Below are 12,665 nucleotides of genomic sequence, written 5' to 3'. Positions count from 1 at the left end.
TACGTTAATGGGATCACTCTTTTCTTTTTATTTAAAATCTGTTGCCAGGTGGCTACTGTACCAACGCTGTTGGTCTAACAAGAACAGAACTACACCTTCAATCAGTGGCTTGAAGAGCATGGTTTAATCATTTTATTGCTTTAAGAAAGCATTTTTTTCCAGCCGGCATCATTTTTAAACCCACCTAACTCCAATGCTGTCCTCGTGTGCACCCCCAGGTGCCGAGACTGGGAGAGGTTTGCATTAGATCTCCCACTCTATTTCTCAGAACCCCTAGGACTCTATGGGTTCATCAGATCCAGTTCCTCTCAAAGTTTGTCTCCTCCGTTAGATAGCACAAACCAACCCTAGCACGTGAGCACCAAAGCACGATTAGCTAAGAGACAATTCATCATAACGCAGCTTCCTGCCAAGGTTAGCATCAAAAAGGCATCGTCAGTTTTGCTTTCCCCATCAGAAATCCACCCGTAAAGGGTCGGTTTTAATCCATACGCTTCCTGAAGCCACTCAGAAACATTTATGGAGCACCGACTCAGTATCAGGCAGAGTTAGATGTTTTCATATAGTTTCTCTTATTCAAATTCCTTATAACAGTCCTGGGGGACAGTACGCCGCAATAGGTACGGACACAGGGCTAGAGTTTCACACGTGCTTTCAAACTCTAGCTCTCTGTGGCCTTGGATAGGTGACTTAACCTCTCTGGACTTGGTTCTCTCCTCGGCAAAGGGCGGATAACAATGCCCTCCACGTCACTGTACTGTTGTGAGAATTAAAGGGGATAACGTATGTAACGCACTTGGCCACAGTAAGCCCTCCATCACTATGAGCTGTGATCTGCTTCGTAACTCTGAAGCTTCAGCACCCCTATGCTGCAGCTGAGGCAGTTAAGCAGGAAGTAACTTGCTCAAAGCCATGCAGATATCGAATGGTATTCAAAACCAAACTCCGGGGCAATTTCCGGAGGCAGAATTGCTCTGTGGGGAAGGCAGGATTATTTAGATTGGGCTCCAAAAGACTCCCATGCCATTATTCCCACTACCTCTGAACCTCTACAGTCCTACCTGTCTGGATTATGAAAGTAATACCTGCTCCCTGTGTAAATGCAGGATCTGTACAAAGTATAGATGAGGAAATAAAAGTCATCCATAATCCCACCACCCAGTGATAACATTTTGTTTTATTTCTCTTCTTTGTGGCACACAAGTTTATAAGTTGAAATCTTACACATAAACAATCCTACATTTTGTTAATATAATAATAAAAGTAATGTCCAATGCTACTTAATTATTCATAATCATCCATTTCAATGACCACAAAGTCCGTTTCATGATAACATCCCAATAAATAGATTTTTGCACAATATTTGCATTTTCTTCTTATTCCTTAGAATAGAGTCCCAGAAAATAAATGACTAAATCAAAGGATATGGTCATTTTAAGATCCTTTTTCCTTATTGATATAAAAATGAATTCATTACTTGTGAGTTGCCCCTGAGGGTAGGAATTATATCTTTAATTTGTTTGTATTCCCCACATAAACCCATGTAGTACTTGCCACATAAAATAAATCTTAAAAAGAAACGCTTTGAAGTAGTACTGCTGAATCAGCATTCTTTGCTCTCTATAAATGTCGCCTTGGATGATGGATGAATGGGGACAGGAATATGTCTCTGTTGATATATAACACATCCCTGCTTGCCAAGAAATAAAGAAACCTCAATTCAAACCTACATAGAAATTTGCTCTTTCATCCAGCAAAGCAGCATGGCGATGGGGCGATATGGTGCAACAGAAAAAATCAAGGAACTTGGAATCAAAGGACCTAAGTTCCACTAACCAGCTCTGTAACCTTGGCCAAGACTTCATCTCTCTGAGCCTTTCCCTTACCTGTTAACGAACAGATTAGACCAAATGATCTCTTTGCAACTTTCCAGCATCAACCATGAGTCTGTGAAAGCACATTCAAGGTAAACATTACAGGAAATGTGCCTTCTTGGTATATTAACTAATAGTCACAAGCCACTGCAGTACAAACCACTGCACCACTGCATATAACGCAGCCCAGAAGGGAAGCCAGGAACGCATAGGTGAACGGGACGCAGTGCTGGAATTCATGAAGCTCAGTCTCACTGGGGAGACGTCGGTACAAAATAAGAGCTAATTCAGAGAGATCTATCACGCACTGTGGGATATGATATAGGAGGAAGTTGCTACAGAGAATATGAGCGTTTTTCATTGAAATTCAAATTCTCATTATGAAGATTGAGACGTTAGCCTCACTGACAAGGATATACAGCATTTCAGGTAAAGGAAATGGCCTAAGCAAAGGCAAGGAAGTATGAAATTAAATAAGACTATAAATGCAAAGCCATTAGCACAATGCCTGCCATCTGATACGTGCTCAGAAACAGTGGTTGTTGTTTTGATGATGATGATGATTCTGAAAGTAGGCAGGAGGCATGGGGGATGGGACAGGTAGCCGAGGACTAAATTGGAAAGGTAGGCTGGCAAGTTAATGAAGTACCTTCTTCTTATGCTACATTAAAGCATTTTGGACATTACCCTAAAAGAAATGAGAAAGTATCAAAGATTTTAAAGCGAGGAACTAATGTGATGGGATCTGTGTTTAGAAGGATCACCTTGTTCATCGTACGGAGGACAGACTGATGGACATGGCCCCAAACTAAGAGGACCAATTATTAAAAATGATACTGCGATATAGTTGAGCTCTTCACACTAGGCACTTCGAAGGAGACTGAAAGTGAAGCACTCAGCTCTCAGTGACTGCTTCTTCAGCACTGCCCGTGCTTGCTTTGCAGGTGAAAACATAACTAAATACCAACTGGTTTTGTTTGTCTGAAACATACATACCCTTGTGGCATTGGTAGAGGGGATCTTCAAGAGGCAAATCATAATTCTCAAACTGGAATCTAAAGAACACTGTGAACAAATACCAAAAAAGTAAAAGTCGGTACCCTTCTTAATATATCTTTGCTTCATATATTTCCTATAAGCATATACGTTAGGAAACAAAATCTGAGACATAGCTGCCTCCTTATAGTTTTCCATGCCATATATTCATGTTGATAAACATCATTCTCAGGTTTTAAAAAAATGTATTAAACAATGTTAAACAGTTAAATAATTAAACATAGTTTACAAACTATTTCTCAAAGATATATCCCTAAAATAAAATCAGCATTAAAGAATTGGACAAACAGACAGACGGATGGATGGATGGATGGATGGATGGATGGATGAACATAGGTGAATAGGTAGATATTAAATGTGCCCACATCTACACTCATTTGTTAAAGGCCATGTTGAAAAGAAACTTAGATTGATTTAAAACCATTAGACTTATTAATCCAAATAAAAGCCAGTTTCATCTGCCCTTCCTCTGCTACCAAAAGACACAACAAAACCCTGGGGAAAATCAATGTGTCTCTCTCATATCGATGTTTCTCTCTCTTTCTCTCTCTCTCCTTCTCTCCCTCCCTCCCTTCCACTCTCTCTAAAAATCAACGGAAAAAAATATTCTCTAGTCAGGATTAACAACAACAAAAGCAGAAGATAATCAGAGAAAGGGCCCAGATCTGATCTAGCAGGGCAGTTTTCACACATGTTCTGAAGTTCCGAAAGTTATTTCGCAAGTATTTCCCAAGGGAAACGTCCGTCTATTTAATCTGCTCAATATCCATAGGAGTGGATGTGACATTTACATTACTTTGAACAGGGGCTGAAAACTGGCTGCTCATCAGGTCCCTAGAGCGTTTTTAAAATCAGGAAATAACATTTTGGAAAACATGGGAAGATCAACAGCATGAGGCCTGCGTTCCCACAGAACAGTTGGCTGGAGAGGAGCAGCAGCTGACCCTGTAGGAAGGGACTGGTGCTCTCCAGCTTGCAAGGGTCTGGACTCTTCTTATTCCTTATCTCATTTCACTCCTGTGGGCAGTCAGGGTGGTCCCTGTGGACAGGACTGAAGGTCACAATTTAGACTTGCCAGTTGTTTGCACCTGGCAACACGTCCACCTGGTCAGTGTTCAAGTTTAATTTTTTTTTTCTTTTTGTTAATTTTCACCCAAGAATATTTTTCCCATTGATTTTTTTATATAGAGAGTGGAAGGGAGGGAGGAGAGGAGGGAGGGAGGGAGGAGAGGAGGGAGGGAGGGAGGGAAGGAGGGAGGGAGGGGGGAGAGAGAGAGAGAGAGAGAGAGAGAGAGAGAGAGAGAGAGAAGAGAGAGAGAAACCGCAACTCAGGTACAAGCCCTTGACCAGGAATCAAACCTAAGACCCTTTGGTCTACAGGCCAATGCTCTAACCACTGAGGATACTAGCCAGGGGCCAAGTTTAATATTTTGACTATAGCATCAGCCTATCAGCATTTGAATTTACCAGGCTAGCCCTACCGCTCCTCTTAAGCAACAGATGGCTCTCTGGTCCTAGGGAGGTTCCATATGACCAACTTAAAACGTGTGTACTTGATTTCTTACGTGTGCATGTGCAGTAGCTATAGACGTACATGGTTTCAAAGCACTAATCCTTCTGCTTGGATTTATTCAGCTACTCCGACTTGTGGGTAGACAAGAGTCAAAAGATGTGAGAGATAGTAAAGATCTCAGTATTCCTGCTTCTCACGTAACTTCAAACTCAAAGAAAGCAGCACCAACCTAAGGGTCCCTGGATTATCAACCTTACAGAACCTATGCGGGGGGTCACATTTTCCAAACCTGCCAATTTGGAAAAAGGTATTATCAGAGGTGATTGGTCTTTATGAAACATTTTACATACACGTGATAGTCAATTTAGAAGAGGAGCTGCCAACATGTAACTTCACCTGTCAGATTAACAAGTGGTTCATTAACAAATTGAATACTTCTAGCTGTGATCTGCATAGAGCAAATGAGGTTCATAGACATAGCAATGGATTCAAGTGCCTGTAGAGCCCTGAATGCTTCGAGTCACCCCTGCTTTAAAAGGACTCTAGAAGTCTGTTCGTGGAAAGGACACTGGACTGGGCATCAGGGAGTGCTAATCCTCACGCTGCCACTGCTTCTCTGAATATGCAGTCCCCATCTGGAAAAGGGGGACATTGGAAAGGATGGTTTTCATAGGTCCCTTCCAGCTTCAACAGTATAGGATTCTGTTTTCACGTTTAGTGGACTCATGTTGAAACTGTTTCTTAGGCTATCAGATTTCCAGCGAGGCCCTTGTGTGTGTATTCTTGGAAGTTGGGCTGGAGAGAGGAGGGTGTAAAGCCATCAAGAAAATCATCTTAGTTTAAAAAAAAAAAAGAAAAGAAAATCATCTTGGTCTTACAAGTACAGTATTCACCAATTACATAGCAATCACTTCCATTTAGATAATTCTCTAAAGTTGAAGCTTTACATTATTTGTCTGGTCTCCTGTTAGAGAAAACTACTTATTCATTTACCTAAGTATTTACTTAATATCCACTTGACAATTTTTTCTATAAACTGGAAACATGAAATCACTAAGTCAAAATGCTCACTGCATATAGCGGTCATTCAGAGAGAACAACCTAAATAATCTTCTCCACTCCAGGGCTAACAAGATGGATGATCTGCAAACAGAAACAAGTAATTTAAAATGAAATCCTGGGCTCAGCTTACCTTCAGAGGCAAAACACCAGGCAGCTTGACAAAAAATGTCTGAAACTGGTTGCTGATTGTGGTCCAGAGGCTGCTAGGAGAATCCATGGGCAAAGCTTCCATGAAGGTAGCAATGTTCTCCAAACAGTGTATCATAGCACCCCCTGCTGGCAAATTCTTTTTGTTATTTAGGCCCTAAAAACAAAAGCATAGGCGATCAACTGCTGAAACAGCGTGGGAATTTGTGAAGCTACTTGGTAAAGATCAATTTAAAAAATCACACATTCAGGCTATAATTGTGTGTGTGCCTACTGTATAAGCATTGCAATTGGCAGGAGTACAGAGAAAAATCAACACAGTCGGACAAATGTAGGAGGAAAAATTGTGATCATTGACTCAGTGTGAAAAGGGGAAATGTAAGTAAGAAAAACATCGTTTAAACATCTACAATTGGCATGGTTAGGTGCTAAAGAGATACAATGAATGATGCTTGCGGGAAACTCTATTGGCCAGAGACTAAGAGTAATGACCAGCAGCAAAGTCCCTATGGCAACCTGCCAACACTCCAAGCTAATTGAGAGAGCTAATAAGCAGAGGACCTGAGACATGAATCCAAGTCTCGCTTGCAATGCAACGACTGAGTGGAGCTGAGAATTGACTTCAAGTCTCATGACAGTGATACATCAGATAAGCAGGACTTGGATCCGAATCTCGTGATACATTGAATAAGTGAAACTGACACCTGAATCCAAGTCTCATGACACAGTGCACACTGCTCTACCCACCGCACCTTAGAGAGGTAGGAAGTTCTCAGAGGTGAGTTCTCAATGGTCCGCCCTTTGGTTGAGGGTGTCGAGGCGCTTTAGGTAAATAGTAAATCCATTCAAAACCGCAATGTCTAACTGACACTTGCCTAGGCGTTGGCAATTTTTACACTAATTTTTAAACTTTAAATTATTTTAAATTTTAAATGAAAATTGTTTACTTTACATTTTAAATTAAATGACTTTCTTCCTCAGCAGGGATTTCAGTGGGAGCTTAGAGTGTCATCAAAGCAGACCTACCTCCAGGAGCTGACTGAGAGCAGCAATAGAGCTCAGCTCATTGAAGTCCATCAGCGACGTGGCTAAGGTCCGTAAAAAAGTCCCATCTGGAAAGTGAACAGTCAGATTTACTAAGGTTCCGGTTTCCGGCGACCAGCCACGTCAATGGAGCCTGCACTCCCCACGGATGAATTACCTTTGATAGTGCTCTGGAACAGCTGCGGGAAGATGCCGTTGGGGGCCAGCTGATGGAAGATGCAGCGCAGAAACTGCTTGGCCACGCCCGCTGCATTGCCCGGAACCATCATGCTGGGGGTGAGCAGGGAAAGGAAAGACAAGGAATCGTGGGACAAACCGAATGAGGTTAGGTATTTATTTTTTTACTTATTTAGAGTTCAGGCATTTACATGTACCAACCCACGGATGGAATGTCTTATTGTCATTTTCATCCGTGAGATGAAATAGTCTAATCACATAGAATCCTGCTGTAAGTTTTTAGAAAGAGAACCAGGAAGTGCCAGGCTGGCCGCAGGCTAATTCCAGCACCCCCGTGTACAGATGAGGGTTCTGAGACCCAGAGATGAAAGGTGACCTTCAGAGACCACAAGTCCAGAGACTGGCAGGGTCAGGACTAGAACGTAAGATGAGGATTATCAGTAAGATCCTCCCAGAAAGTGTCACTGGCTACAAGAGAGAGCTTCTCTGAGAAAAAATACAGGGAAGGGCATGTTCATTCCTAGCGGGAAAGCTGGGAAGTTTTTGGGGGGTGAGGGGCTCTGAGTTGGTACTTGTACAATGGATAGGACTTTGATGTGTGCGGTTTCCCCCTGTACCCTCTGTACCATCTCTGCATGTCAAAGAGGGAGCCACGGTGATTATGTGGCCCTGGCCCTCAGATTAAAGCATTAGAAAGGATATTCCCAGAGTGATTAGGGGTTGAGTTACCAGAAGAAAGAGGAAGTCAGCTCTGAAAAAGAAACTAACTACTGATACATGTAAAAACATAGATGAATCTCAAAAGCATTATGCTAAGTAGAAGGAGTAGGCACAAAAGAGTAATTCCATTTATATGAAGCTGTATGGTGGGAAAATTCATGGTGGTGTTTGCCTCTCGGGGGGTGGAGATTAGGAAGATGCATGAGGGAACTCTCTGGGGGTGATGGTAATGTTCTATTTTGACAGAGGTTTGGGTTATGCAGATGTATGCATTTGTCAAAACTCAGTTAATGTATACTTATGTGCACATTCTTGTATGTAAATTTTGCATTAGAAAAAAACATAAACAAAAATCAAACTTTATTAATGATAACTGCTGAAGAATTAGCATACTGGGGGAGCATGCTGATGGCTGAAAATTACTTTAAAATGCATTCAAAAATAAAATGGATGATGACTGAATACATGGTTGGATGTGTGATAAAGCAAGCTAAGTCATATCGCTCCTCACTCTCTGCTTCACTCATTAAAAGTCAGACTTCTTACAATGGCCTCCGGGGCTCTTCCTGGCCTGGCCTCCCATTACCCCTGCCATCTCATCCCCTACCCCTCCTTCCGTGCTCATTCTGCTCCAGCCTACATTAGTGTTGTTCCCCAAATACACCAGGTCCTCTCCTGACTTACGGTCTTTGCTGCTTCCTCTGCCTAGAAGATTCTTTCTATTACTCGCTGCATGTATGCACCTCCCCTTTATCAGGTTTTGTTCAAAGGCCACTTCCTCAGAGGCTGCCCTGACTATTATATCTAAAACACTACCCTCAGTAGCTCTCCATCTCCTAGACTTACTTGATTATTTTTCATAGCATTTAGCACTAACTGATATTAAATTACATACCAGTTTCCTCATACCATCTGCCTCCCCGACTAGAATATAAGCTCTATGAGAGCCAGGATTTGCTGTTTTGTTAACTACCATATCCTCAGTTCCTAGTAAACACTCCATAAATGCTTGTTGAATAAATGAATGTTACACGTGTCTCACTACACTTTTTGTTCATAGCACTCAGTCCTGTTTACAAGTATAAACGCGTGCAAATATTTTGTTCATGTTTGCCTCCAAGACAGTCTGTGAGCCCTACAAGGTCAGGATCATGTCCGTTTTGCCCCGAGTTGAAATCTAGTATCTAGCACAATGCCTGGTACAGAGTGGGCTCAAAAATACTTACTGAGTAAAATGAGTGAATGCATGAAGGAATGAATGAAGGTGTGAAGAGAAAATGGACACGTGCTCTGGGGAACAGCAACTGAACTAACAATATTCCTTCCACGGTACACACTCTGCTGTTTTAGAAACAGGATGGACAAGCACAAAAGACAAAAAGAAAGTGAGATTTGGGCTCAGTTTAGGACCTTACCTTTCTGCTTGATTAGAAAAAGTAGTGCTGGACGCCAATCTAGGAAGTAAGTAAACAGAGTCCATGAGTATCTTAGGCCTTCATGATGAAGTGCATAGTACTGCGGTAGGACCGTGTGGATCTGGTTTAGACAGCGAGACATGTGAGACCATTGACAATTCCCTTGACCAGGGACAGAGGGCCCGCACAGTGGTCAGGCTACAGGGTTCAACTTAACCTAGTTTCTGAGAGCTGATTTCTGCAACAAATCAGATATTCCCACGGAAATGCATACAGTTAAGTTGGTTTAATATCGCCCAGCCAATCTGCAAAATGGCCTCTATAGCCAGGCTAGAGAGGTGTGAGGATAGCGTTTGGCCCACCCCACCCCATATTAACTCAAAATGCATTTCTTCGTATACAACCTCTGAACCCTAACAAACAAATCGCAAATTGTAAACGCCTCTCTAAGATAGTAAAATGAGTAACAGGGGTATCTGTCAGCTATTTCTTAAGTTGAAAGGACAAACTGAAAAATGTATTAGGATAAGTAATCATTATATAACATGAAGTTTTTGAAAAGTATAACTATATGGTTCTATACACGTGGAAACAATCTATAGGTACAGAAGGAGAATATACTAAATTGGTAGGTATAGAAAAACATGCCATGATCAGTAAGATATTAAAGAAAGAGCCTAGCTGGTGTGGCTCAGTAGCTGAACATTGGCCTATGAACCAGGAGGTCATCGTTCAATTCCTGGTCAGGGCACATGCCTAGGTTGTGGACTCAATCCCCAGTAGGGGGCGTGCAGGAGACAGCTGATCAACAATTCTCTCTCATTGATGTTACTATCTCTCTCTGCCTTTCCCTTCCTCTCTGAAATCAATAAAAAATAAATAAAAACAAACAAATAAAGAAAATGCTACAAATTTATTTGCTTAAGACCACAAGAAAGTGATCTGAGCCAAGAACACATCTGGAGAGAAATATAGGGTCCAGCAATCTCTAACACCAGACACTATTCCCAGTTGCTTTGGTCATGGGCCTTCTCATGCTAATAATACCACAGTGAAAAGATAAATATCGGCAAGTGAAATCAAAGTAATTAATGATGCAGTAAATGTGACCTTGAAGGCTGTACCTAGAAAAAGGGGTGGGTAATTTTTTATTTTATTTTTTACTTTTTTTTTAATCCTCACCTGAGGATATGTTTTATTGATTTTAGGGAGAGTAAAGAGAAACATCGATTGGTTGTCTCCATACACACACGACCAGGGATCAAACCCGCAACCTGGGTATGTAGCCCTGACCAGGAATCAAACCCACCACCTTTTGATGTACAGGACGATGCTCCAACCAACTGAGCCACATCGGCCAGGACAGGGTGGGTAAATTTTAAGAGGGATGTAAATAGGGAGCAAAATACAAAATCATTTGGAAAGACTTGGGTGATAAATGAAAGGGTTGTGCTGAACTCACATACTCGTAGAACACACTGGAAATAGTTCCTGTGGGACTAGAATAAATAAACCACTGTTTGTGCATGCACATGACCTCCTGTGGAAGAGAGGCATTCAAGGAAGCCCTGAATCAGGTGATTGCTGAATCTGTTTTATTGGCAGGTTTGCTGAATCAGTTGAGATTAAGAATTCTGGAAACTTGCAGACAAGGGGATCCCAAGGCAGTTGCTGGGCATGGAGGCCAGAGGGACATAGGCTACCAAGGAGACAGAACTGAACCTCACATCACCCTACTTGGCCCAGAGATGGCTGGTAGTCAAAGACGGGTAAGACCCCACAGGGTGGGGCAACCTAAGACAGGCACAGTTGGGGGGCCAGTAGGAGGGGTAGAGAACGTCCAACCCATGGGCCGTATCATTTGGTCTGGCCCTGCCAAGGCAACAGCAGGCAGGACTCGAAATTCATAAATCAAGGAGCTTTTTTCATAGCAACATCATTTTTAAGTTGATAATTTTGTATTGATACCTTTTCTCATGTTATCCTTGCTTCTGCACGTACAGGAGAAGCCTTTAAAGATGTAAGTCAACATCTATTCCAATGCTTTTCCTACCTAGGAATACCAATGGCACTTAAAACAGACAATGGGCCTGCCTATACCTCTAGAGCTTTTAAAAACTTATGCTCTACATTCGGCATCGCACATACTACAGGAATACCCTACAATCCTCAAGGCCAAGCAATAGTAGAAAGGGCTCACCAAACTTTAAAAACACAAATTAAAAAATTACAAGAAAATGAGTTTAAATATTCCTCTCCTCATCATGTTCTACAACATACTCTATTTGTAATTAATATACTAAATGTAGATTCTGAGGGAAATTCCCCGATGTACAGGCATTGGAACCCTGATCTAACTAAACCTAAAGCCCTCATCAAATGGAGAGACTTGCTTACAGGAGCCTGGAAGGGACCTGATGTACTTTTAACCTGGGGGAGAGGATATGCTTGTATATTTCCACAGGACGCAGACTCACCTGTGTGGATTCCAGATCGTCTAGTCTGACCTTATGTCTCACCGCCCGCCATCTCTGCCTCATCATAGCACACCAGTGCCCATCTGCAGCAGATGTGCAGCCCTGAGCTGGAACAATCTGTCCATTGGGAGGATCACATGTGCCTCCTTTTTGTCTTTCCACATGTCCCAGCTTTTCCCCACATCTCCTTTCCTTTTTCCTTTTTTAAAAATCTAACTACTTGTTTGCTGGTTGTTTGGCCTTTCTCCTTCTTTCCTGAACACAGCCTCTTCTAGAATCTCCCTACCCTACTGTTCCAGGAAGGGCACCTCCCTTTTATGCAGTGACTAGGGATGCTTGGTATATGCCCCATACATGGAGTTGTCTTGTGCCAAGAGCCTGACATCCTGGGCTGAGAAAGCCCTGTTCCGGGACTCTCCTTTGTCCTGTATTGGCCCCCCTTACCCTTGTACCAAGAGGGACCCTCTTCTTACAATCCAATTGCCCATAGGTATTGCCTGAGCTCTCTGTTCATGCTGAGGTTGAAGCCTCATGGTGGCTGGTACCATGGATCTGTCTCTCACCCAATAGTGTGAGCTGGGCCCTCCCTGGAGAAGAAACCTGGGTTCCCCAAGATATGTGATCAATGCCGGGGCCCCGCCAGCAGGCAAGGGGATCCCAAGGCAGTTGCTGGGCATGGAGGCCAGAGGGACATAGGCTACCAAGGAGACAGAACTGAACCTCACATCACCCTACTTGGCCCAGAGATGGCTGGTAGTCAAAGACGGGTAAGACCCCACAGGGTGGGGCAACCTAAGACAGGCACAGTTGGGGGGCCAGTAGGAAAGAACTTGGAGTTCAACAGAGGTGGGGCACAGATCCTCACCCCCCGAATGGTTCAGGGGCTTGAACACTTGCCCCTTCTGAGGAAGGTCTCCTGTCCCCATGGCTGCTTCCCGCTTCCCATGCTCAGCTCAGATCAGAACCCAGGTAAAGACAGAGACTGGCTGACAGCAGCTTCCCTCTTACTGCAACAGGACTTGTTTCCCATTTCTACCTTGGACCACAGGGAAAGGGGCAGCTGAAGGAAAGGGCTGTGTCAGGATGCTGCCTTCTTCCCTTTCTTCTCCCTCTTTTTTCTAAAGATTTCCATGCCTTGTAGTTCTTTTGCTTTCTCTTCTTTTTCTCTCTACTACCCTTC

At 42.9% G+C, this 12,665-nt stretch overlaps 1 protein-coding gene across 4 annotated transcripts in view; it reads right to left on the bottom strand.

Moving 5' to 3' along the window:
• Positions 1 to 12,665, bottom strand: part of UNC79 (unc-79 homolog, NALCN channel complex subunit) — a 226,455-nt gene that overhangs the window by 41,538 nt on the left and 172,252 nt on the right. For all 4 annotated transcript variants that reach the window (XM_081097313.1, XM_081097312.1, XM_081097314.1 and 1 more), the window contains 5 exons: positions 9,009 to 9,047; positions 6,854 to 6,966; positions 6,679 to 6,764; positions 5,636 to 5,809; positions 2,871 to 2,939 (listed from right to left, as the gene is read on the bottom strand). In XM_081097313.1, coding sequence (XP_080953439.1) covers positions 2,871 to 2,939; positions 5,636 to 5,809; positions 6,679 to 6,764; positions 6,854 to 6,966; positions 9,009 to 9,047 — 481 coding nt within the window. The remainder of the gene's footprint in view (positions 1 to 2,870; positions 2,940 to 5,635; positions 5,810 to 6,678; positions 6,765 to 6,853; positions 6,967 to 9,008; positions 9,048 to 12,665) is intronic.

This window comes from Myotis nattereri, assembly GCF_964212035.1.
Source record: "Myotis nattereri genome assembly, chromosome: 1".
In the NCBI taxonomy this organism is placed as follows: Eukaryota; Metazoa; Chordata; class Mammalia; order Chiroptera; family Vespertilionidae; genus Myotis; species Myotis nattereri.
This window is presented reverse-complemented; position numbering and strand designations above follow the sequence as displayed.